General features: G+C 38.8%; 2 protein-coding genes across 13 annotated transcripts in view; one reads left to right on the top strand and one right to left on the bottom strand.

Moving 5' to 3' along the window:
• Fgd6 (FYVE, RhoGEF and PH domain containing 6) overlaps positions 1-21,104 on the bottom strand; it is a 113,788-nt gene extending 92,684 nt beyond the window's left edge. For all 3 annotated transcript variants that reach the window (XM_071609630.1, XM_071609631.1, XM_027952511.2), the window contains exons 1-2: positions 20,936-21,104; positions 13,092-15,510 (exon numbers count right to left, since the gene is read on the bottom strand). In XM_071609630.1, coding sequence (XP_071465731.1) covers positions 13,092-15,510; positions 20,936-20,951 — 2,435 coding nt within the window. In that variant the 5' untranslated portion in view covers positions 20,952-21,104. The remainder of the gene's footprint in view (positions 1-13,091; positions 15,511-20,935) is intronic.
• Positions 21,105-21,477: 373 nt separating this feature from the next.
• Positions 21,478-27,935, top strand: part of Vezt (vezatin, adherens junctions transmembrane protein) — a 67,750-nt gene continuing 61,292 nt past the window's right edge. For 8 of the 10 annotated variants that reach the window (XR_011707048.1, XM_027952245.2, XM_071609626.1 and 5 more), the window contains exon 1: positions 21,478-21,600. Coding sequence is in view for 7 of the 10 variants with exons in the window: in XM_027952245.2 (XP_027808046.2) it covers positions 21,565-21,600 (36 nt within the window). In the remaining 3 variants the exon portion in view is untranslated. The remainder of the gene's footprint in view (positions 21,601-27,935) is intronic. The other 2 variants (XM_027952316.2, XM_027952382.2) reach the window with 2 other exon arrangements.

The raw sequence follows: 27,935 nt of genomic DNA, 5'->3' as shown, positions 1-27,935 counted from the left end.
CAGATTGAGGCCACAGGATTTCATCAGGCCTTCAGAGCAGAATCCCATCATGGTCCCTTTTCCATCCTTTGTTTTAATATGTGAAATGGGGGAAGACAAGAGGCAGAAAGCAAGTGATGTAAGGCTGTGGAACACACCTGTGTCCACACCTGTAGACTAAACACTGCAAGTCTATACTTACAGCCTTTAATAAGCAGACTCCTGACCACCAGGCCAACTGGGTAGCTATTTCTGAGTAGATATTAATTTGGATTAAACTGAAAGAAAGCATTACAAATTCATTAAAATTCGGAATTATAGGATATTATTAATCAAATACAGTTTGAGAACTCTCACAAACTGGTATCAATTTTTTTTTTTTGGGGGTGGGGGTCAAGGGATGAAATCCAAGGGCACTCTACCCTGAGTTATGTCCCCAGCCCCTTTTATTTTCTTATTTAAAGACAGGGTCTTCCTAAGTTGCTAAGGCTGGCCTCAAACCTGTGATCCTCCTTCGTTGCTGGGACTATACGCGTGCACTACCATGCATGGCTTGGAAACAAACACTGAGAGCCAAGCAGAGGTCTTATCCAGCTTCCTTTTAGAGAAACCTGTTATAACCAGCACAGTAATTAATTTATGTAAATACAGTGTAAAAATATCCATTGGGGTGTGCACAGAAGGAATTTAAATATACTTCCTATCATATAGTTGGCAGCCTTTAAAACGACAGCAAACAAGTTCATCTGAGCCTAGGAGAGGGGTTTACAGGGACAAGTTAAAAGTCACAAAGGGACAAATGATGACTGAACTTTTTCCCTCCTGACTGATGAATTGTGTTAATCCACCTTCACTAAGCCAGTCTGTGTGTCTGATAAGCAGTGGGAAGGGGGTAGGTCACAAGGGGACATCTCAATCAGAAGGAGATTCAGCAATCCTCCTAGGGAACAGGGCCAGTGATGGGCATGTACATCAGCAGTTCCAGCAACAGAGCTAACAGTGTCCAGGAACTTCTCTCTACCTATAGCCCAACTGTGTGTGTGCCTTCCGCCAGTGTCCAGGTCTTACTCTGTTATAATTCAAAGTCTCTAGAAAGACTACCTCCTCTAAGAAGTCCTCAGTTCAGTAGTGACAGTGTATCATCTGCCTCTTTGGGGAAAAAAAAACTCCTAACATTCATTTAAGTCCACATTTTTTCACTAAGATAACAAGGATATTACCTTATTATAAAAGCTCTTTTAACCTTACAAAATTATTTACTTTGGGAATCTATAAATAGTGATTAATCATTAAAGTGTTTTAGAAGTCAAAAAGAACTTGACAGAGTGTGAAATGAGGAACAGAAATAACAGATAAAGGGGCTGGGGATGTGGCTCAAGCGGTAGCGCGCTCGCCTGGCATGCGTGCGGCCCGGGTTCGATCCTCAGCACCACATACAAACAAAGATGTTGTGCCCGCCGAAAACTAAAAAAAAATAAATATTAAAAAAATATATATATAAAAAAAAAGAAAAAAGAAATAACAGATAAAAAAGCAATCCTCAGAGCTGGGCGCAGTGGTGCATGCCTATAATCCTAGCGGCTGGGGAGGCTGAGGCAGGAGGATTGGGAGTTCAACAACAGTGAGGCACTAAGCAACTCAGTGGGACCCTGTCTCTAAATAAAATACGAAATAGGGCTGGGGATGTGGCTCGGTGGTAGAGTGCCCCTGAGTTCAATCCCCAGTAGCCCCCCCCACTCCAAAAAGCAATCCTCATATAAATCAGTGGGGAAATGTGAGACATGCATAATCCTTTCCATGTCACTAATGTCCACATGCAACTAGTAATGACAGAAGGACATTTAACTTGCTTGAGAGGTGACCACCACTAAATGGACCAAATGCAAATATGCCATAATTCAGTTCAGTTTCCAGCCTTTGAAACACCTGTTGCCTGACCATCAAAATTTTTCCAATCAATGAGCTCTTCTTGCATGAAAAATCTGGGGCCTCTGAAAATGTTACCAGTGTCTATTCACATCCCTGCAGGTGTCTCTCTTCTTTCCCTCTACATTGTGAACAAACTAGAAACAGGTATATATTCCCCATCATGTCTCCTGGGTAGAAAACTCAGAGAACACTACAAATATTAAATATAATAAAAGAAAATAATGTCAAAACCATGGCTCACAGCAAAGAATAAAATGATCATGCTCTGATTTTAAAACTTGTCTCAGAATCTGAATTCTTGGTATTTTACTCAGTTTATCTGCATTATTTATGTGTCCTTGGCAAGTCTCTTAACTTGATAAAGTTTTTATTTCCTCCTCTGTGAAAGAAAAATTATAAAATCTATCTTACAGGGTAGCAGGAACTAAGAAATACATGCAAGAGCTGCTAGCATAACCCTTGGCATACCACAGATATTAAGTAAATAGTAGCTGCTGCTACCATATACCAAATCCATGCTATTTGACACGAACAGCACTCCCAATCTTTGGTAGTGTCTAGTTGAAAGACTTTTAGTGAGGTGGAGAAAAAACTGGATTGATAGGAAGTCAAACAGTTTGGTCAGGAAAGTTGTGTCAACATATACTAGTGGTAGCATCAGACATTTGTAAACCTAGTTTGGTGGCATGAGGAGACTGAGGCAGGAGGAACTTTGGAACCCAAGAATTTGAGAGACCAGCAACATAATGAGACACTACTTCTCAAAAAGCAAAAACATAAAACCAGGTGTTGAGGTGCACACCTGGATGACAGGGTAGGATCACTTGAGCCCAGGGGCTCAAGACAAGCCTGAGCAACAGAGCAACACCCTTGTCCCCAAAACAAGACAAAAACAGGGCTGGCGATGTAGTTCAGTGGTAGAACACCTGCATAGCATGAATAAGGTCTTGGGTTCAGGCCCTAGCAGCTGGGGGTTGGGGGTTAGGGGATCGGGAACAAAAAAGAAAAGAAAAGCAAGAGTTTTCAGAGGTTGGGTATAGTTCAGTGTAGAGCATGTGCTTAGCATGTGCAAAGCCATGGGATCCATCTCAGGGGAAAAAAGAAAGGTGGGGGGAGATACTTGTTTGCTCCACGTTTAACTAAGCATAGTTTGAATATTCAGCTCCCTGAAATCACCATTTAAAACACTGAAGCCACATAATTCTGTGTTCCTGTGCAGCTGTGTGCAGCTCTTCTGCCTGCTAGAAGTAACAATACTTGTTACAACCCAAGAGAAAAGGGTAATGAGGCAAGTAAACCTGGGTCTTTGCAGTGCCTAAGATCCCCTGAGTCTTCTAAACCCTGCTGATTCTCTCTGCAATGCTTCCCCAGCAGGAGAAGAGATAAGACCATGTTGTAAAGACCATGTTGTGAAGCTCCAGGTTGGAACCCTGGTTTTGCAATTTCCCATCTCTGTGGTGGGGAAAGCCAATTATTCTCCCAGAGCTTTGGCTTCATCAGCAAGTGAAGAGGCAGGGCTGGATGCTTTGTAATGACCCCTTTAGTTCTAAAATCAAGACATTCTATGAGCATATTCAACCTAAAGCCATTACAAGATATACTTGAGTTTCCAAAACTTTCAAACCAGTTAATTAAAAAAAGGAGGGGGGGCTATTTATGTTACCTTACCCCTAAATTTCTAAAAGACTAAGATTTCTGAAATTTGCCATGAAATAAATCGTGTCTGGATATGTGAACAATCTCATCATTGTCATCCTTTCCTCATCTCTCCCATCACCTAACTGGGGTGGTAGAACAGACTGTGTTTAAGCCTGGGGATTTTAGTGGAGATATTAAAAGAAAAATTAAGTGGTGAAAAAGCTATTCATTTAAATTGAAACATCTTGTAATCCCTGTGACTCAGGAGGCTGAGGCAGGAGGATCTCAAGTTTAAGATGAGTTTCAGTGCTGGGGATATAGCTCAGTTGGTAGAGTGCTTGCCTCACATGCCCAAGGCCCTGGGTTCAATCCCCAGCACCAAAAAAAAAAAAAAAAAAAAAAAAAGATAAGTTTCAATAACTTAGTGAGATCTTGTCTCAAAATTTAAAAAACTTTTACAAAGGCTGGGAATGTTGCTCAGTGGTCAAGTGCAATGGGTTCAATTTTTGGTATAAATGAATAAATAGAAACTCTCTTTACTTCTGACTGCTAATATATTCAAAAACCAACACAGCCAGGCATGGTGGCACATGCCAGTCTGTAATCCCAGTGGCTTAGGAGGCTGAGGCAGGAGGATCCTGTGTTCAAAGCCAACCTCAATGATTTACCAACCCCCTAAGCATCTCATCAAGACCCAGTCTCTAAATAAAATATAAAAAAGGGCTGGGATTGTGGCTCAGTGGTTAAGCACCCCTGCATTCAATCCCTGGTACAAAAACAAAAACAAAAACAAAAAAACAACCCATAGCTAGTTGTGGTGGTACAGGCCTGTAATTCCAGTGGATTGGGATGCTGACGCAGGAGGATGGAGAGTTCAAAGCCAGTCTCAGCAAAAGCAAGGTGCTAAGCAACTCAGTGAGACCCTGCTTCTAAATAAAATACAAAATAGGACTGGGGATTGTGGCTCAGTGGTAGAGTGCCCCTGAGTTGAATCCCTGGCACGCACCCACCAAAAAAAAAACCCCTAAAGATAAGAGAAAAAGGTACAAATTATTTCTTTTCTATATTGTATCTGGCTTTCCTGGACTTGAATTATAGTTGCCAAAAAAATAAAAAAATAAAAATTGGAAATTGGAACTATTTTTAAGATTTAAAAAACCACCCAAGCCAAGCTATTCTAAGAGTATTAAAAACCAAATCTTGGGCTGGGATTGTGGCTCAGTGGTAGAGCACTTACCTCACATGTGCAAAGTACTGGGTTCAATCCTCAGCACTACATAAAATAATAATAATAATAATAAATAAATAAACAAAATAAAATTATAAAAAAAAAACCCAAATCTATCTGTAATCCCAGTGGCTTGGGAGGCCTATACAGGAGGATCACCAGCTCAAAGCCAACCTCAGCACCAGCGAGGTACTAAGCAATTCAGTGAGACCCTGTCTCTAAATAAAATACAAAATAGGGCTGGGGATATGGCTCAGTGGTTGAGTGCCCCTGAGTTCAATCCCCAGGATAGATAAATAAATAAATAAATAAATAAATAAAATCCAAATCTATTCTTTAATTTGTAACATTTCAAATCTAAATATGCCAAGTATTTCCACTGATAGAAATGTCATCAAAGGGCTAACTTAAAAAAAAAAAAAAATGATCTCACTAGAATTTACTGTTTTCAACTAAATCCACATGACCTAAAAGAACAAGCAGTTACACCATTTCAAACACAAAAATGACTAAATGTGTTTGTTTTCCTTTTTTATTTTTATCCAAACATTCAGGGGAAACTGATTTTCTTTGTTCAGTGTTTATTATTTCACCTTTTCTGCAGCAGAAACCAAAATACTTTATAAATGGGACAATCTGTTAAACAGACCCTTGAAGATTAGGGCTCAAGACCACTAATCCTGTACATTTCCACGATCGTCCATTTCCATGAAGTCACTTTAACAACACGACTCATTTATGTATAAGAGGGTATAACAACACCCAATACAGCTTTACTCCAATTCACACTTAATTAGAACAAAAAGAGATCTATAACATATGCAAACCAGCAAGGCTGAGAAATCTGGGAAAGAGAGCTGCAGAAGACAGCTGTTTTTCCTGGAAATACTATCATGGTACTTTACCACCCCATTGCTAGTCTGTTTGGCCACCCCTGTTTTTACAGCTACAATGACACATTATCTGTGCCCAATGTCAAAACTACTTACAAACACATTTGTTTTTCCTACAGAGATCTACAAATACAATTAAACCAAACCACCAAAGTAGTTTTTCCATACCACCCAGAAGACACTAGGCAGTTCCATTCTTGAACTTAACTTTGAAACTCGTACTTTTTAAAAGTTAGAACTTCCCACACCCAAAATGTGTTATTTTGCAAACTGCTCTTTGGACCTAATATAGCTTCAAAAAAGTATTAAAATAAATAAATTGATATACAGATGTCTAGTTTTCTTTTTTAATGCAAAAATCCCTTCTCTAAATACCAAATTTATCTATGCAATTCCAGGAAAAGATGATGCATTTAAAAGAAATGTCTAAAGAACATAGAAAGTTTACAAAAGTAATTTACAAGCACAGGCATTACTCAGGAATACCTGATATATGAATATCAAACAGGAGCCTAGGTCCGGAATTCCCCTGAGCCACCTGGAAAATTTTCCAGTCAAAGGTCATCTTCCCCACCTTCATCTGTTCTGTTCCCCATTAGTACTTCCCTCCTCAACACACTAACCTTTTCCTCCTTGAATGCACCAGCATTGCAGAGTCATAAAATCTATTTCTTTTATTGCTATTACATTATTGAGAGTCTCATTTCCTATCACTTTCTGTTGCATTTTTCACATAGAAGGCTAGAACCCAACTCCTATTCACTGTTTTGTTTTTTATTTACTGTCAAAATGCATCCTGATTTCCAAACATCCTAATTTTAATCCATTCACAGATTGGTCAGTTGTCTGATTATCTTTATGTATCAGGTGCTTATCAGAATTGCAAATGCTTAGGAGTGGCCCTTTGGTCACCCTTGCCACATCTGCCTTTCCCTAAAAAGTTCATACTGGGACTATTTCTTCAGCAAATAGGTTAAGATTTCCATTTTTCAAAGCAGTTTCTGTCTCACTACTGTAATTAATTCTAATTTTATGAAAAAAATCATCATATCCTTGGCCAAATTATAAGATTAAAAATTTAAAAATTTAATAAGAACCCAGCAATGGAAAACTTATCAATTAGCTATGGAGATAACAATGCCACCTCCCTGCCACCCCCACTTAAATGTGAAAATTTCATCTACCTCAAAAAAATGTACTGTTACCAATCAGGACAGAAGATGTATGTATGTATGTACACTCACACACCCACTCTTTTAACTCTGCCTACAAATACACCTCTAGTTGCACCTCTGGCATATAAAAATAAATATCTGATAAAATATCATTTATCTGCTTTGGCAGGAAATAATACTGAAGCCATGGAGCTGGCTAAATACTATAATTTAACTAATTAATAATATTTAAAAGGAAAAAAGAGATGCTTTATTGACAAGAAATAAAACTAGAGGCCTCTAGCTGCAGTTTCTGGGTAAGTGTATAAACAAGCAGATTTGCCAAAACTGTGTGGCTATGATTCTAACACAAGAAACAAAAAGTTAAAGAGGCATACAAATTTTTGATATTTCCTGAGCTGATGCTGAAAATAACTTAACAGGAAAGGGCTGCTGTTGAGATATATTTGTCCCAACCCCCACCTCTTTGCTGTGTATAATCTTATCTGTGCTGTGACAACATCGAGAAATTGCTCATTAGGGCTCTTAACTTATCCTTTAAACATTATATTAAAATCCAACAATACCACCAGATGGTAAACGCAACCAGAGAGAGATGTCTTCTAGACCAGGTCTGATGATTAAAGTACAAATGCCCTAACAGGATTGGACATGCTGGTAATGCCATTTGGCAGCACTTCAAGCCCAGGCTCATTTGTAACATAGACAGAAACACTTGGTTCTTTCCTTCATCAGAGATAAGAGTATGCAGGTCAATGAAAAAGAAATGATTCTGAGATTTAGTTATTTTAAATTCTGTTTCTTAAAGAAGACCAAAAGATAAATGCAAACCTGTGGAAGGATGGGGACTTCTGGGCACAGTTTCAAGGAACAGCAATCCACATTTCTGATTCAACTTCCTCTCTCCATGTGCTCTGCTTTCTCCCCCAAGAGCACCACTAAAGTGCTCTTACCACAGTTAAAAAACAGCCTAAGTGCCAAGTCTAATCCCATCCATTTTAAAAGCCTTGATTCAAGTGTCACTACCCTCTGTAAGGCTTTCTTTTATACCCTGTTCCAGTGTACAACTCACATAAGTACAACTCAGAGAAAGCTTGGATTTATAAAACCCCAGTGTGTTATAACAGATGCCTTACTGGGAGTAGACACCCCTTCTCACCTTTGAATGTACAGTGCTTGACACCTGGTCACTATCTGTAAAATAAATAAGCTGAGTGCTTGCTAGGTTACTCAGGAAACCTAATTACCATACTTTTTCTTTGAAGTGCTTAGCACAAAACACAGGAAAAACCTGGAATGTTTCCAGGAAAAGTTTTTTTTCTCTACAAAGTCAAGAAATCTGCCTCAATTTCAAAAGAAAAATTCTAACATTTGGACATTATTATTTTGCTGATTTGTCTATCCACCTTTAATATCAACCACTCAAAGTTTAGGAACCTTCCTATGAAAATCAAACTCCCTGAAATAAAAGTGGTAGTAAACGAAAACTCCTCAACTGCAAACCAGTAAACTAGAAATGTCCATTGCTTGCTAGGTATTTCAGTTTCATGATATTTGAAACATTTGGGGGAAGAGGTCTCATAAATATATAGCACAGTGGAATACTCCAGAGAGCTCACAATCTGACTTCCAACAAAACTGCATCTGAGACCCCAGAGCAGTGATCAAATGATAAACTATCTGGAAACACCCATTGCTTCTACAGCCATGAGACCACCCCTTCGACTCCTTTCACCTTCAGATGGGGCAGTTAGTCCTTCCCCACTCTGGGCTTCTGGATACATCTACTTTACCCCACCCAAAGTCCTCCCCCATTTCTTCTTCTCACTCTTGTCTAGGGTCAGAAATTTAATTAGCAGAACTTTTTAGTCAGCAAAGGAGAAGTGGGAAGGAAAGAGAGAAGGGCTCTGGATTATAAACGAAAGGAGGTAAAGAAATCCTTTGCTTACTAGTTTCCAACCACCCCACCCTTCCTTCTCCTTATCACTCCCCAAGCCTTCACAGTCTTCTCCAGCAAGCCCAGCCCCCAATTTCCTCATTCTTCTTTAGTCACCTCACCCTTTGCGCAAACCCTGCTGCCTCAGAACTTTGGATCTGTCCTCTGAGATGTCAGGTGCTCACTCCATCCTGGCCAGCACTCCAGACTCAGCCCCAGCCTGCATCACACTGGAGCACACAAAAGGGCCAAGAAAATTCCCCTGGGGGCAAGCTCTGACAGTGAAGGTTAATATAACCTGGGGCTAAACTGGGACCTTTACCTCCATTTCCAAAACTTTATTCCGGAAATACACTGTCTCTAATTGATATGAGTTTTTAGAATACCAACAAATTTAGAACTGGGGACTCACTACCATTATTCCTAATAAATGATAAGCTGTTGGATTTATGACACATCTATATTTTAAAGACAATGACCCAACCTTGCCAAATGTCTGTTTACTCATCCAGAATTATTATTTTTTTAAATATGTAGCTAGTGATTGATCTAGCACCCTAGGCAAGACCTAGACTCTCCTCCTCGAAGGCTGAGAAAATGTTAGAGACACTCTGCCAATGACTATAGCATAAAAATCTTATGAAAAAATGGAAATGAACCCTGTTAAGATTTTAGAATTCCAGGCAGCATGTTGGATTTTGGATTAATTATTGCAAGGCACAGGTCTATGTTTACAGCACCCAGACTTCCATACAGGATTCCCATTTGAATCATTTTCTGCTCACCTGAAATATATGCCCTGCATATATTTATTTTATTTATTTTATTTTCAGGTGTCCTCCTTATGAAGACTTGGATTTGGCTTTCTCTTGATTATTCAATGTTGTTCACAAAAGGAAAGATCTCCCAGGCAATACTGCTGAATGAAGGCTTTTGATTCAGCTGGCACATTTAGAAGTCTCAAAATCTGTTTAGGGCTCCCTGCTCCAGGCCTAAACAAAAACCTCTAGGGAAGCAAAATTCAAAAGCAGAGCTCTCCCACCCTTTACCAGGCTGCCTGCAACCTGTCCAAAACCACCTTCAGTGTCCTGCGGCCTCCAGAAAGACCCCCCTGTATGAATGAATGCCTGCCCAATTGCACTAGCTGGGAGTGTACACTCACCCCTTCAACCTGGTTCCCCCCAATTCAGCAGCAAGGCCCTAAGCCAGGCCTTGAAATAAGAAGCAAGCCGGTCAAAGAACAAGTTTCAGAAGTGAAGGACCTGTGTCACAGCTAAAGCTAAGCCCTTGAGACTTAAACCCAAGGGCCCACAGGACACTTATCCCAAGGGCCAGACCTCCAATTTCAAGAAAGAAGTTTAGCTCAGCCAAGAGTAACAGTATATGTGGAGAGCAGGTTGGGCTCAGCTGAGTCACTCTGTGAGTACAGAACAGTAGTTTTCAGGCTGTGCTTGAACCTTGATTACTCCATTTTGTAAAGCAGTAGTTTGCCATAAGCTACTCCATTTTGAATTTAAGTGCTAAGGTGGAATGACCCTACACTTTGTACAAGTGAACAACCATCATCCACCTGGCACAATCATAAAGAATAAACTGATAAGTAAATTAATTGTGCTAATAAGAATGACCACCCATGAACTCATGGATGCATGGATATATCAAACTCAAATTGGATTAACCAGGCCCATGAGCTTATTGATCACACCCGTCCATCAAATGATGTAACTCCCTCATTAGAGACCCACAAACGGATGTTCTTCCCATCCTGAGAACAGACTTGGTGGCAACCGGACCCTATCACCTGGTCACCTGTCACAAGTCTTGCCCAGGAAAATCACCACAGTGACAATCTCCAAATCTCTGTCCTTGGGTTTTGGGAGAGTATGACTTCTCCTGTGGGTGATGACCACACAAGTCCCACTACACTATTAAACTGCCCACCTCCAGATCTTGTCCTAGAATAAGTTCCTGCTTTGACAGCTCTGCACGTTCTTTGGCTGCTTTCTAATCTTGTCTGACCACCTGTGGTAACTCTGCTCTCCACCTTTGCTCCCTTTCAGCCTTCTGAACTCCTATGGATGCCTTAACCCTTTCTTAGCCTTTCTGTAACCTATAAATGTAAAATTGTGTGATGTGACTTGAGTGTTACAGATACTAGAAATTAAGACTGGAATAAAGAAACCTGTGATTGCCAGGCTTATGATTTCCAAGTGACCCACAAGTCTTCAGTGAACTACCACTGATGAAAGTGGTGTAGCCTATGAATTTATTGTTATTCAATTAATTCTGATATTGTGGAAAGGCACAAATGTGTTTGGTCTATGTTAATGACGGAGCACACTCAGGACAATATATCTTAAAGAAACCAATAAAATTCATGACATACGCACATACACATATGGAAATGCATGCTAAGAGAGGCCAATACCAAAAAAAAATTGCCCTGTAGAGAAAACATCAAGCATGAAAAAAGAGAAAAATTTAAAATAGATGGATAATTAACATCAGTTCTCTGTTGAAATATTTATGCCAAGGAAGAAGCTTTTGCCTAGGTACCAATGTGTGGGGAGTAGACTAATATAAAAGCACAAAAAAGCAAAAATGGGGTTAGATGAGAGAAAAATTAAGCAAGGGAGGTGAGGAGCTTTTCACGGGTAAAATAGAGGATGACAGGTAAAGAAAAACACGAGAAAAGCATCTGGAAGTTGAAGCAACTAAAAACACTTTCATGATACACTGACTTGCTTGACAATTCAATGTGTTTGGTTCACAAGTTAATGATCCCCCCTCCCCTTTATTAGCCCCCATGTGCTGGGTGGGACAGTCTTCCTATAAAAAGTAACACTTTAGGAGCCGAGTATTTACTCAAAAACCTGATGTTGGGGGCCTAAGAATAATGTGAAGACCTCAAAAGGGTCTGTGCTAGTCAACTTTTTGTCACTATGACCCAAAGACCTAACAAGAACAACTTACAGGAGAAAAAGTTTATTTTGACCTCTCAGTTCTAGAGGTCTCAGTTCATGATCAGCCAGTTCTTTCCCTCTGGGCTAGAGGTGAGGCAGAACATCATAACAAAAGGGCGTAGTGCAAGAAAGCTGCCCCCCTCCTGGAGGTCAGGAAGCAGAGGGGCAGGAAGGGGTCAGGGGCCACAGGGAAGAGGAACCTTTTTGGGACACACCTCAGTGACCCATTTCTTCCAGCCATACCCCACCTGCCTACAGTTGACCATCAGTCAGTCCATTCAAAATAGAATGGGCTGATTAGGTTACAGTTCTCATGACCTCGTCATCTCACCACTGAATATTCCTGCTTAACACAGGAGCTTTGGGGGGCGGGGAGACACCTCACATCCAAACTAAAACAGTCTGTTTTTTGTTAAGCACAAATTGAACACTTATTTCCTTTGCCTCTTTTTCATTCGTTTTCTCCTACTGCCATCCCAGGTCTCCTGATCACCTACTGGACTCCTTGCTTGGCCTCATGGAAGATAAAAAGATATGACTAGAACCCTTCATGGAACTTAAAACTGAATGCGGAACATCAGATATACCAATAAAAAAATTATACCATAAGATAGACTCAGGTAAAGGTTATATGCTATAAGAATATCATAGCATAACTGAGGGTTCAGAATGGAAATCACACTTCCCATTAAGTATCTGTAGCTTTATGAAGTCAATGAGCTGAACCATCAAGGTTGGGCACAACTTTAGTAAGAAGGATGAAGTAGGTATTCTAAAGTTAGGAAGTGCATACACAAAAGTGAGAAAGAAAGACTAGTTATGTGTTTCCTGCATTCTCCCTAGGTCTGAGGTTGGCAATTAGCCTTCAACAAGCAGAATAAGTAATCCTCAAAGAGCTATAACTTCTGCAAATACAGAGGTTTCATCTCTGAATATGCCCTGACAAGGATATCACAGGTGAATCAATGGATTTCAGTAACTTCAGATTTCCTATATTTAGCAAATAATCTTCACTGAATTAACCAATTTTCCGCCCTTGGTTCCCTGCTGTGACTTCCCTGCTACATCTTCTGAGCTGATGTTTGCAGGCTCTAGGAACTCTCTCTTCCAGGCCATCCTGGTAGTACTACATGGTTATTTAAATTCTTTGAATGAGCTACTAAATAAGTTACCCACTACAAGCCTGCAACACAAATACCCATTCCTACTCTATGATATAAGGAGGCTGCACATGGAAATACATATACTTTCTAGATCAGTCCCTTGCTAAGTGATTTTCCCCACTGCATTCCTACTCATGGGGTTGTTGAAGGTTTAACTACAATGATGAGTGCAAAAGTGCAATGTTACCTGAAACGCTGATGTTTGGGTCCAAGTTGCCACTGGCCATCTGGAGCTTCATATGGTTCTTCTACCTCATACACATTTGCATCAGTGTCCTCCCCACTGCAGGAATCCTGCCAATCCAACTCTCGAGTTTTCCCTATAGCCATAATAAATGGCAAATTTTCATACTCTGGTATTTCCTCATAATGGCGTATATTTTCATATTCTGGAGCACAGCTGTTTGTAAGAGACCTGCAAACCACCTGACACGATGACTCCTTGGAGAGCATTTGGTCGTCTAAAGACTCAGCTCTCAGACCATTAACTGTGCTGGTCTGGCCCCGTGACTTCTTCCTCTTCTTTTGAGATTCCAGGCTGTAATTATCTGCAGAATATGCCTTGATGGGTTTACTTCTCTTCTCTTCTCCCATCATGAGGTCATGCCAATTACTTTCAATCCCTTTCTGCTCCCCACAACTGCCTGTGTTTGTGTCTCCGAGCTGGCTACTCTTGGACCAAAACTTCTGAAAATCACTCTTCATGAAAGAGATGGACAGTTTCATATTGAGCCACTTCTTAAGAGAGGTTTTCTTTGGAGAATCTTTACAAGGCTTAGTGCACCTGTCCATATCCACAGCAGATAATGATTTTGCTCTAGGCTTGGTGAGGGCAGCGGGAGGCTCACTATGTGAGGATGTAGTAACAGACTTTAAGGATTCTGGGTTCCCTAAAAAGGGTAAAATAGGATGAGGTAATTTCCACACAGGCTTTTCTGAAGTTCGTTTAGGCATGTCAAAGGGGGATGACGATGACATACCATGGTTTGAGGCACACAAATGATTTCTTTCTAGAACCTTCTCTGAATTTTTTTCTTCATTTGAGGGATATGAACTTTTCTCCACAAGTTCCTCTGAGGCAGCCTTTTTAAGTACTCCTGCAGCAGGCAAGCTGTGTCTTTGAGGTTTTTTGGGGACAATTTTTGAGGAACTTTCCTCTGTTACTATAGATTCCTTTTGCATTTGAGGGACAGACACTCCCAAGTTACAGGCAGTAGGCAGATGTTCATTGTACGTTAATTTGAGTTGCTTTGGCAGGCTCAAAGATAGAGTACTGCATCTTATAAAACTGGTCCCTTGGTCCGTGGCAAGTGCCATGCTAGCACCGTCTACTGATGTACCATCAGAACTCAAATTAGAGTCTGTATCTAAAGAAGGTGCCACTTTTTCAAAGGAAGATGTTTCCTGACACATGGCTTGTGAATTGACTAAATCTTGACTGTCATCGTTGGAGTTGCTATTCAGTTCACTATTATTTCCTGGTTTCACTTTGTCCACCTGTTCTTGGTTACACAAAACATCCTGATGAAGAACACTGACTTTGTTGGTCTTCAAACTGTCCTCAATAAGACAAGACGAGCTGTTGTTGAAATTCTCTGGTTCTTCAGTACTTTCATTAGGAGTGTCTATATACTTTTGGCGTAACAGGCGAGCAGGACGTGTTTTTCTGGGCTTGGGAGTTGGAAATCTGGGGGTACACGGTACTAAATGAATTTCTAAGGGACCAAGGTCTTCAACTTCTGTTTTCTTACTAACTCCATCTGAAGATATAAAAGTATTCCTTTTTCCATTTTCTAGAGCTTCTTGATCAGATGAATGAAAGTGACTATTTCTTTTTTCACTGCTGTTCTGACAAGTTTCAGGACTTTGAAACTCATCCCTAGGAAGCTGTACGTGGCAGCTGTGATGAACAGGAAGTTTTACAAAGCTCGACAGAGAAGGTGACAAATCTGCAAGTTCAATTCTGAATTGTCTGTTGGAATTACAGCCACCATTCCTCTCTGGGTTGTCTGTGGATCTGTGCTTCTTCAGGGAACTTACAGGTGACATCTGTTGTGTTAAAACATCTTTGAGCTTTCCTTCTAGGATGCTTGCCTTTAAAACTACCCCACTCTGATTCTTGTGTTTTTCACCACGAGAATCCCACCTACTCTTGGTTTTTATAGTCAAAGAGGACTCATCAATTTTACTATTTTGTAAATTTTCTTTCATTTCTAGGGGCTCTAAAACAAGCTGCTTTACATATGAATCTTCTCTATTCCCAAGCTTATGGACACACTCAGACCTGCAGGAATATATTGGTAAAATATAATCACTGCTCTGATCCTCAACATTTTTGCAATTAAAGTTGTCAGTGCTTTCAGGTAATTCCAGTTTATGCTCCTCCAGGTTCACAGAGATTGTTCCTGATGATGACTGCCCAATGTCTCGGACAGGTGAGCTCTTCAGAACTTTCGGTTTCGGTGCGATTGCTGGTTTGGTTTTCTTTGTTGATTGTGGACCACTAGCAATCACAATGTCAGGTTTAGGTGCAACCGGTGGAGGAGATGGCTTATTATTTGCTACCACAAACTTTGGCTTGGGGGCCACTGGTGGCTTCTTGACCTCTAGAAAGAAAAAAGTATAATTAAATCATAAAATAACCAAAGCACAAGACAATAGAGGATTATATTGGATAATACTTTTACTTCTATGAATGTACATGTTAGTAGGCAGATTATATCACATTATGTAGAGTCAACATTACTTTTGAAGATTCCTTAAATTTCTAGTATATGTAGCTTTGGTATGTTGTATATTATTTAGTAGGTCCAATGCAGTTTTTCCTTCAATGTTGACACTAAATAAAATAATTGATTTCTTCTGTTAGAACCTATACACTAGTTTTCAGTTCATTTGCTGAATGCTAAGAATTAGATTTGCCTACAGAATTCAACTCTTTAAATTTCTCATATACATAAGCCATAGTGTCTTTCTACCTTCATTTTATCAAGAATCTTTTTAGACTCTTCAGCAAATAGAAATCCCAAAACAATTTTAAATAAGAATACAGATATCAGAAATTTCTACCCTGAAAAAATGAAAATGAATTCTTTGGTATTATTTAAACTCATAATAAAGCTGACATTTCTCAGTACAGGTGTTACCAGTCGGGCATTTTCATTATATTCCTCTTGGAGCTTTGTTTTTTAAATATACAGACATCATTTAGAGTCTCTGATGGTAGAGCTTGGACAATTGTATTTCTTCTCTATTTCATATGTGATTATGTTGTTCATTCTTCTTCTTCTTTTTCTTTTTTAGTTGTAGATGGGCACATACCTTTATTTATTAATTTTTATGTGGTGCTGGGGATTGAACCCAGTGCCTCACACCTGCCAGGCAAGCACTCTGTCACTGAGCCACAATCCCAGCCCTGTTGTTCGTTCTTTGTTAATAACCATTATTCTATTGCATTTAAAAAATGGCCACAAGTTCTAGTGTAGCAATTCTTCCTCAACATTCCATATAAAGTATTTAATTATCTCCTATTATACAATGCTGGATTTGTGTAGACCTGTTCCTGGCATATAGGAACTTGATAACAGCTTTACACAAAAGACCTATTAAATAAAAAGGTATATAAAGACCGTATATCTGTATTTCTTAATTTTTTTAAAGATCTCCCACATAAACTGTCACTTATCAACCATATTTACCCAAGGAAACCTGAGGTGAAACATGTTTTATCTTGTACTTCTTATAATTATGCCTATTCCTTTACCAGGATTTAATACTTAATAAAAACCTTACTTATTAGGGGAAAAAAATGTTTTCTCAAATATCTGTTGCACAAAACTACTGGACATTGTTAATTTACTTGAACACACAGAGGCTTTGATATTTCATTTTGTGTTGATTTTCTTTTCAACAAAGGAAATTAGTCACAACGTTTGGAAAAATATTACATGGAACTAAGTTAAAAAAAAAAAAAAAGTAGGGTACTCTACTTCCTTTTCCCAACCAGGAAAGAAATTCCCAAACCTCTAATACTATATGCACAACCAAGATTATACAATAACAGATATCTTCTCACCCAATTTCTTGATATAATATTATCAAAATTAAGGAGGATAATGAATTTTCAAAACAATGAAAAATTCTACAGAGAGGATGGGGGTGTGTCTGCAATCCCAGAGACTGGGAGGCTGAAACAAAAGGATCTCATGTTCAAGGACAGCCTAGTCAACTTTGTGAAACCCTGTCTCAAAATAAATATAAAAACGGCTGGAGATATAGCTCTGTAGTAAAGTACCCCTGGGTTTGATCCCTAGTAAAGCAAATTCCCAAAGTAGGCAATTTTCATTCATCTGTTCAATAAGCATGTTATTATTCTTGAGGGTTTTTAAGGCAGAAAATAATTTTGCAAAACCCTTCAAAGTCTAGTGATAATGCTGATTGGTCCATTAAACTGTCAATCAATCAAGTTAAATCTTCAGAGAAAGTGTGAATTCCATAGGACTTTTCCTAACCTCCTATCTTAAAAAGAAACAGACTGTCATGTTGATTTTATTTCTGTCATCCTTGAAACATCCTACCTCTGGGATTTTTGATAGAATTCAAAAAATCACTTTTACAAGATGAAAAGAGTTCTGGAGATGAGGCTACCCAACAATGTACTTAACATTTATTTCTGAATTGTATACTTAGGAATGGTTATGATGATAAATTTATGTGTATTTTACCACAATTTAAAAAATAATCTCATCTAATTAATCTTTTACTTTTTGACCTTTAGAGCCTTGTGAGAAGTGTCAGTGTAATTAACCAACCATTTTTGCTTTTTAGTTGAATCATTCTTTTAAAAAATCTCTGGTACCAATTTCAGTCTTTTCTTTGAGTCTTCTTCCAAGAGACATAAATTCTTATTCTCTCTTGGTGTCATAGAAATTAAATCAACCACATATGAGCTGAGGTTGATTTCCAAAAGTAGAGCTCAGCATTATGCTCCTTAAGCCCTTAATGTATACTCACTGAATTACGCAAATACCTGTGAACTTGGGCTTAGCATTGTTGGTTACCTGTGTATTAAAGGGAGTCAATAATGTAACTCAGGAACTGGCTGACCTAATTGTGTGCTTTTGCAGAACTGGCTGCCTCAGTTTCCCTACTTTTAAGTGGGTGACTTGAAAGATCTATGAAGATTGTACTTCACAGATATCTACTTTGGAGAACCCTGATATGCTGTAGCCTCTTTGTCCCGTGTTATTTTTCTTCAGTACACCTTTGTCTGTCTTTGCCACTAGAAGGCAAGCTCCAGCAGGTTGCTACTTTCTCTTAGCTAACACATAAATATACTCATTATTATGTCTCAGTGACAGGAAATTCCTTAAAAAATAATCAATATTCATTTTAACCTCACATGATAGTTTGAAAAGTAAGTAGAATCAACCAATAGCATTAGTGAATAATTCCTTAAAATGATTAATAGAAACAAAGGTTCAACTATGTCACTGGTATTGCAATATACAAAATCTTTCATTATTATTTTTTAATGGCTCTATTTTGAAAGAAACACAACTAGAAGAAACAAGACATTATATAATATTGTGTGCCACAATATTAAACTCTTGAAATAAGCGCATAATGTTTGGAAATGAATTCAGCACCTTTGGATTTTAATACAGTATGAACAGTCAACCCCAAAGCTTCTTTAGAGCAATGTAGCAAATCTTTTATTTACACAGCTGTTTGGCTCCAGGGAAATATAAGGTAAGAAAGTGAAACACTAATACAATTTTACTATTACAAACAAACTTGTCTTCTGTTACACACAGATGGCTGTGGCTCACTTGCACTCTCTCTTGGCTACTGGGTCAGATAAAATGCAAAGCACAGACATTAATGAGACAATAACTTATACACGTTCAAAAAGATACAAGACATACACCAATAATTTCTTCACCTTTTTCACATACTGCTTTGAATAATTCTAAACTCTACTGAGCATCAATTCTTCCATAGATGTAGAAAAAGCAAAGCAAGCTCTTCTTCAGTATACATACAACTTGGATGTTCTACAACATTCCTCTACTTTCTTAAATTAAAACAACGCTCCCAAATGCAATAGATTAGATTCAAAACAAACACCCCTGCCTGCAAACTATAAATAACTTTCTTAAAATTTAACTATTATGCCAAAAAAGCACTACGTGTTTGCAGGTTAGCGTATAAGAACAATATATATGTAGTTTTATAAGGATGGGATAGAATTAAACCCCAGCTCTCTTTCATAATCTAGACATAATAATAATAATAAATTTTATCAGAGGGTGAGCAAAAAAAATAGCCAATGCTTCTCAGAGAACCATACCAAAAACCAACGAACTCAGCTATACACAGGAAGTGTCCCTCTTTCAAAAACACCACAAAAATGTCCGTGGATTTCTTTAATTGTAAAGTTGATCAAATATAAAAATAGCTTGCAGTACTTTAGGGTAATTCCAATGAAAGAATCATAAACTTTCAGACTGGGCCCTAGAAATCAAGTTTACATATATAAATGTCAAATGCTTCTGTACCTGTTCACTATAAAGTATTAGGACTAAAATTGAACACTGATACTCATATGATGAATATTTTAAATATTTTTGACCCCACAAAGAAGGGAAGAACTATACATGGCTGGAAGGATTGTAAAATTGCTAAGCACTTTTAATTTAATTATATTGGTTCAGTCATTAAAGAAACCTTGACAAGGCACAGAAATTTGGGATGAAAATAATACAATATAAGCTTTCCTTAATAAATAAAAGCTTATAAATAATTACAATAGAGCTTTATGACATTTCTCATGTACGTTGCACATAACATCAAAAAGGAAAAAAATCCACAAAATCTTCTACAGAAATATTTCACTTCTTGGTTTCTTATTTCTATTGGCTAACTTCTTGCCTCATTAGTTGTAATCTGATTATTCCTAGCAAACCAACACTCCAGTATATCTAGGCTTTAGAGATAATACATATCAGAACTTTTAGAGTGCTGTTTGACAGCTTCAGGTTGCAGGAATTTTAAACAAATGCCAAGAAAAGCAATCAGAATTTAACATGATACTTAGGTGCTGAATCTACAAGTAACTTTTAGGAGAAGATTCAAACTATTTGATTATAAAATTTCTAAGTTTCTTTCAACATAGACAAAGGTTAAAAAAAAAACAAAACACCACTTAATACATTATTAAGTGGCTGGTTTTAAAATTAACCCATGTTCTTATGAAATGACTGTATCACCACTTTGGTAATTATTTTGTAAAATAAAACTTGTTCCTTAGAATGTTCAGCAATATATTGTCCGCCATGGATCGAAATCCACACAAAGGTAAAATAGAGGCTTTGTCATTTGAATAAGGGGAAAAGCCCAAAGGAAGCAGACAGAAAACAAGGCTTTGTTTACACTAAGCAGGTAGAACTAGGGGGGAGAAAATCCCAGAAGAAATGGAGTGAAGATGAGCATTTCCAGAGGCAATCCCACTGTACACTCAGGTTATCAGGAGTAAAACCAGGAGGACATGAGCAACAATATTTAAACCTCTTTTATAAGAAATGGAAAGGGTTTTCAGTCCACCCTAGGTTTAAAGCGACTCACTCTAGTGGCTCAGTTCAATACTCTGGGAACACTGCCCTTTCCTAGAATAAATGATTTCTTAATAGGGGAACCTATGCTACCCTCACACGCAAAAACAAAGTCACTCCAACTGTAGGAGAAATGATCAAATGCTCTCTTTCCATTGCGCGTTTCACCTGGAGTTAAGAGCCCCCAGCACAGGTCTCCCTTTGAAGGGAAGTCCCAAGAGGTCCAACAGCCCTCTCTGAAGGGAGGGACGAGTGAATCGAGCAGCAAACCCCATTCGCTTTGCAATTTGCCGAGATGCTAGGGAAAGGTACAGGCCACGCGACTCTCCCACCCTATCGGAGAAAGTTGCCGGAGAGCCCCAGCTTGGAAAGCGCTCCTTACAAACTTTCCAGCGACAGCGCGAGCGCGGCCACTTACCGGCGGCAGAAGTCATGATTTCCCAGAGCAGCTCGCCTCCCCGCTCGCTCCCCTCAATCCATGTTCCCCTTTCACTCCATTGTTTTCAGAGTTTGGGCAGAAGAGAAAAGCCCCCGCAGAGCCCACATTCTGTCCCGTGCCACCGCGGCGAAACCCGAGCGCCGCACAAAGGATGCAGCCGGCTCCAGCTACCCTACTGCGCTCCCGGGCGCGAGTCGCTGGTAGCAGGCGGGCGAGCACGAGCGCCGCCCTGCCGCGCTCCGGGCAGACGGCCAGGCGCGGGCACGAGCAGAACTCACCGCGGCTCCGCTGGCGCGCGCCCCTCTCAAACTCCAAAAAAAAATTTATCAGTGCGGCGGGCGCCCCCTGTTAGTCGCGGCCGTAAAAGGCAGACAAAAGCCTCAGCGTCTTCCAATCGAAGAGCTAGAACTTCATTCTGCCCCCGCCCCCACGCTGACTCTCTGCACCAATAAGCGGACCAAAAAAGGGGGCGTGAGCTGCGAGGCATGCTGGGAATTGTAGTTGTCAAGACCTACGGGACGGGCAAGAGCAGAAGCCTCGGTGCACGCCTGTTCTCCTGCCTGCCTTCATTTCCCATCGTGCTGAGGCGGGTGGCATGGCGGAGAAGGATGACACCGGAGTTTGACGAAGAGGTGGTTTTTGAGGTAAAGGGAAAATGGCGGTGGGTGTGGGTTGCCTTTGTTTGAGAAGGACGAAAGGGAAAGCAAAGGAGACTGGGCGATCCCGGGGCGAGGGATCGACTGACGCGCTCTTGACGGCCTGGACCACCCAACCCCAGCGATTTTGGGGCCTAGTATTGGCCGCAGCCTGACAGGTGTAGCCCCAGGCGCCTCGGCCTTGTTCTCAGGCCCGCCCAGAATTCCCGGTCAGAGAGGGGTTGCCCGGCCCTAGGGCGGGATCCCAGTCCATTCCTTCCACGAGACTAAAGCACCGCGGGGGGACTGTTCCTGGGCGGGGCCGGAACGTGCATTCCAGATACTATTACAATTCTGCTGTCCCCTTTTACATCCTTGAATTTTTGGGTCGCTATCCAGTAGTGCCTTGGGTCACTGTTCACCGTCTAGGTGTGGTTCCCGAAATGAAGGCAGCAGGTGCCACTTTTCTGGCATGGATTAGTCTATGGGTGTGGGACCTGCAGTGAGTGGTTAGGGCTGGGGCGCCTTAGCATCTAGGTTCCATTCTTTTGTCCTTTGCTATTTCGCGAGGTGTAGCCAGTTTTGAAATCAAGGCTCTGGATCAGTGCTTTTGTGTAGGACTATTTCAAGGCGTTCTCTGCCATCTTGAATGAAAAAAAATCAGGCGAGTTTTTTTGATACCATTTTTCTGTCAGGTAAAAATTCACATCGCTGTTTATATGCATTGCATATGTGTACTTTAGCTCATCCTAGATTTTAAGAAAAGGAAAATGACCCCATGCCATACAACAAGATAATGAGGAACTAACTGCGGAATGTTAAATGTTGACATGTTCAACTGTCATTGGAAGATTAATTTGGAAACGGCTGTCTCTTCTTGCAGCCTCCAAGAACTATACCCGGTAAACGAGATCCGAGATGAATCTTGAATTATGAATCGAATTAGGAAGATGGAAGGGAGAAAAGATATCGTAGGAGAAGAGCTCTGAGTATGCCTAGGGTGGGAGATGTGGAAGTACCTGGTGTGCATTTTTAGGGGCTGGGGTGTGGCAGTTCACTGTGTAAAGTGGTTTGATGTTTCCACAATGTAGAAATTGTGGGAAATGTGGCCATTTCACTATAAAGTAGAATCTGGGTGCAAGGAGTTCACTAAATTTTGGAAACGAGAGAAGAAATAATGGAATAATGCTTTGGATAGGCATTTTCAATTGCATATGGGAGTTGAAGGAGGGAGAAATCTGGGTTGCTTAGATTTCTAGAGCAGGGGAAACTGGTAACCATATTTTTTAGCCCATTATTCTTTGATTTTTGAGTATAATAGTAATAAATGCTCAAAGAACATTTTATTGTGGAAAATAAACACAACTAAAAAAATTAAATGACCCATTTCCCACCACCCAAAGATGGCCACTACTGACAATATGCTATGTATTCTTACAGACTTTTTGTTCAAATGAATGTTAATGTGTATGAGATTTGTTAACATAAAACATATACACGTAGAATTTTATATATATTTTTTCACTTAATTTATCATACATCTTTTTCTACTCATCACTCTTTGAAAACATGATTGTTAATATGCTATCCCATCATGTAACATATCATAACCAGTTTCCCTTTATGAATAGATTGTTTCAAAATACTGTAGTAGTCAAACCTGATATAAGTCCATCTTTTACTGAAACTCTGATTTTCCTTAGAATATTTTCTAGGATCTAGTAGGTCAAAGAACATGAACATTTTAAGATTTATTAAGAAAGGTTATGCCAATTCACATTTCTTTTAGGAATAAGAAAGTATTAATTTTATCAAATTATTATCAACAACCTTGTTAGTTTCCTTTAATCTTTGGAGCTTGATAGGCAAAAACTGCATTCCATTGTTCTGATTTACATTTTGGGTATTTATACATTTATTAGCTATTTTTATTTCTTTGCTTGAGTGATTCTCTTCATTCATTTGTCCACTTGATGCTACCCCCCTTTTTTTTCCTGCAAATGCTGGAGATTGAACCCAGGGTCTCTCACATGGTAAGCATTCCTCCTACCTTGAGCTACATCATACCCAGCTTAGCTTCTTAAAAATTGACTTAGGAACTGGGGTGGGTATATGGCTCAGGGGTAGAGTGCCTCCTGCCTACTTTGTTGCTTAGCATGCTCAAGGCTCTCTAATCAATTGGGGTGTGGAGGAAGGGATGATGGATGGATGATTTACATGAGTTCTTCAAATACTATTAAGCCTTTATTAAAATGTAGGAAAAAAAATTCCAATTGCTGCTTATTTACTCTAAGTAATACACATTAATTTGTATTGTTTTAGTGAGTTTTTTCATTGATATAGACAAAAAACTGACAAGAACAATTTTAGGAGGAAAAGTTTATATGGGGCTCATGGTTTCACAGGTCTCAGGCTATAGACAGTGACTCCATTGCTCTGTGCAGCACATCATGGCAGAAGGGCGTGGAGGAGGAAAGGAACTCAAGACAGGAAAGCCAGGAAGCACAGAGACAGCTCCTCTTACCACAGACAAAATAGAAAACCCAAAGATGGATCCCCAATGACCCACCTCCTCCAGCTACACCTTACCTGCCTACAGTTAACATCCAGTTAATGTCTATCAGGAAATTAATGTACTGATTAGATTAAAGTTCTCATAACCCAATTATTTCACCCCTAAACTTTCTTACATTGCTTCACACATGAGCTTTTGGAGGACACCTCATATCTTAACCATAATTATAATATTAAGAATAAGCATACATCATAAGTATGCAAAAGACTGATGTATGTACACACATTGCACACACCTATGTAAGCAGCTTCCAGATGAAGAAACAGAATATCAGGGCTGGGAATGTAGCTCTGAAGTAGAGTGCCATGGGTTCAATCCCTCATATGGCAGAGAGAGAGAGAGAGAGAACATCAGAGAGAGAGACAGAGAACATCACTGGGACAATTAGAAACTCCCTTCTCCTTTCAGTCACTACTCCCCACCACAAACATAAGTTCTATTCAGACTTGTAGTAACTAACCTAGATGACTTTTGTGTATGCGTATTTTGGGGGGTTTGCTTACAGACTTTCCAATTCCTTTTACATTTTCTTTTGTATCTGGAGTTTTTTGCTTTCTGGCTTTCTTTGTGAGATTCATCCACATGATGTCAACATTTTTATTTGGGCATAGTATTCTGTGTGAATATATGAGGATTTAATCTATTTTTTTTTTTTTTTTTTTTAGGATAGTCATGAGGTAAGTTTCCAGTTTGAAACTGTTATGAATACTGCTACCGTGAACTTTTTGGTATGTGCTTTATTAAATGTATTTCTGTTGGCTATATACTTCAAAGTGGAATCAGTTGAGTCATAGGAAAAACATAAGTTCTCCTTACATATTGTCAAATGTTATTACAAAGTGTTTGTACCAAAGTGTTCTGCCAACAATGTATGAAAGGTTAAGTTCTCACCACCACTTGTTCATTTCAGTCTTTTTACCATTCTGGTGGCTATATCCTGGAATCTTCTTGTGGCTTTAATCTGTATATCCTTGATAAGAAAGTTAAGATATTGGGCTGAGGTTGTGGCTCAGTTGTAGAGCACTTGCCTAGCATGTGTGAGGCACTGGGTTCAATCCTTAGCATTACATAAATAAAGTAAAGTTATTATGTTCATCTACAATTAAAAATATTTATTTAAAAAAAGAAAGTTAAGATGTTTAATATGTTTATTTGCCAATTGTAAAGCCACTTTTGTGAAGCCACCTCAAGTTTCTTGTATTTTTCTATTATTTTGTGTTATTGAGTTGAAGAAATTCTTTATATATGCTAGGTGCAAGACCTTTAATGGATATATATACTTTACCTTTAGTGGATATATATACTTTAAATCTCTTATCTCAGTCTTATATACAAGATCTGCCCTCTGTTAATAGTGTCTTTCAATGAAGAAGTTCTTAAATTTATTTATTATAATTCAACTTACCTTTTCTTTCTTTCTTTTTCTTTTTTTCTTTTTTTTTTGTGGTGCTGGGGATTGAACCCAGGGCTTTGTGCATGCAAGGCAAGCACTCAACCAACTGGGCTATATTACCTTTTCTTTTATAGTTAATGCTTTTAAAGAAATATTTGCCCACCCTACCCGGCACAAAGGTATTTTCTCTAAAAGCTTTACTTGACCTCTTGCATTTAGATCTTCCATCCACATGGAACTGATTTTTGTATGGTATAAAGTGAAGAATATGAGTTTTTTTCTTTATTTCTTTTTGCCGTATGGATGTCCAATTGGGTGGCATCATTTAATGAACACACTGTTCTTTCCCCACTGAGTTGTAGTGTTGTGACAAGTCAGGGTATCTTTTATGTGTGAATTTGTTCTGAATTCCCTCTTCTTTTCCATTGGTCATTATCTTGCCCTTTCCCATGTTTTTTAATTATTGTAACTTTGTAATAGGTATTAATATCTAATTGGATAAAACCCTTCAGCTTTCTTTTTCTTCAAATTGCTTTTCACTATTCTTGCCTTATTGTATTTCCACATAAATCTTGAAAGACTGTCAATTTCAGTTTAAAAAAAAAAAAACTTAATGAGATTTGATTGAGATTGCTTTGAATCTGTAGATTAATTTTGGAATACTTGACATCTTTACAATATTGAATCATCCAATCCCATGAACATTTATTGCTTGCCTTCCAAATGAGTCAGGCAGTTTCCCATCTTTTTGTGCTCTAGTACTGATTTTACAAAATGAGAATTATCTCTTCCATGAGGATATAGCTAAATGGCCCTTATAGGATCTAGGTCTTTGTTGGAGAATGGATGTTGTATATCACTTCCTTTTTTTTTGTGTGTGTGTGTGTGTGTGGTTATTGGTCAATTACATTTTTTTGATAATTTTTTATTCTGAAAGACTATAAGCAGGTACTTAACCTCTCTAAGCTTCAGTTTTCTCAAAAGTAAAGTAGAATTAATAGTACCTATCTCATAGAGCAGTTATGAGAATTAAGTACTGAATATAAGTAAATTATTTATGTAGTACCTGGGCATATAGAAAGTATTTAGTAAATATTACATATTATTAAGGCTTTCCAGAAAATTGTTCTAAACCTTAATTATAAAATTATTAATATAAACTGTTCTTAGTAGTTTCTTAATTTTTAGTTTTACTTATAACACTAATTAGAAATCATCTATGTATATTCATACCCTCTCTTTTTATCTTGTAGTTTTGCCAGAATATTGATTTGCCAGATAGACTTTTCTTTTTTCTTCCTCTCTTTTTTTAATTGGTGCATTATAATTATATGTAACAGCGACAGACTTTTCAAAGAACTAGTTATTGGTTTTGTTTGATCAGCTCAATTCAGCTTGCAGTTTTAAATTTTAAAATTTTCCATTTCACCTATTTCATTTTTTGTGTGTTTATTTTGCTGCTTTTCTCTAGGTTCATGATTTAAAAACTTAAATGAAGAAAATTTATAAAGCTATAAATTTTCCCATGAATATTGCTTTGGCTATATCTTTTAAGTTTTGAAACATAGTTTATCTCATAGTGTTGTCATTTCCATTTCAACTTCTTCTTTGACTCATGACTTATTTAACACTCAGGTATATAGGTGAGGAATTGATGTTATTGTTGCATGCATCCCTCAGACCCCTAATTCCACCCTGACAATTATGAACTGTATTACCTGTGTTCACCTGTATTCTTCTGCTCATATGATTTCATCTGGGTTCAGTCAGTAGGAAGAACCTACAGATCAGGAGGCACTGGAAAGGTCTGGGTTTTTATTCTTATTCTCTCTCCCCACAGGGCTACCACTTAGTAGTGATTACCTTGTACATAAAACTACAACTCTTATTGGGTAATTGTTCCCTTGTAACTTCAGCCTTTACAGAGTATCAGTAACACTGATTATTTCCTTTGATCTTTAGACCTATGGAAGATAATGACTTCCTGCTGTTGCTGATCCCTGGGTACTGTTTGTCTGAGTGCTGCTTACAGCTTTGTAAATGGTCATTTCCCTCTCTCTCTCTCATCTTTCTTTTTTTGGTGGTACTGGGACTGAACCCACTGAGCTGCATCCTCACCCTTTTTTCATTTTTAGACAAGGTTTCACTGCATGGCCCAGGTTAACCTTGAACTTTTGATCCTCCTGCCTCATCCTTCTAAGTAACTGGGATTACATGAGTGTGCCTCCTTCTCAGGCATAATGGTCATTTTTATTAAACTCTTCCTAGAGCAGAAAGCTTATTGGGCATGTTTCCTTGCCACCTACCACTCAGCCACTGCAGAGTATTTCAAGTTTATTAAACCAGCCCTACTTCTAGACACTAAATATTATGGCA

This window comes from Marmota flaviventris, chromosome 3 (assembly GCF_047511675.1).
Source record: "Marmota flaviventris isolate mMarFla1 chromosome 3, mMarFla1.hap1, whole genome shotgun sequence".
NCBI classification, from domain to species: domain Eukaryota; kingdom Metazoa; phylum Chordata; class Mammalia; order Rodentia; family Sciuridae; genus Marmota; species Marmota flaviventris.
This window is presented reverse-complemented; position numbering and strand designations above follow the sequence as displayed.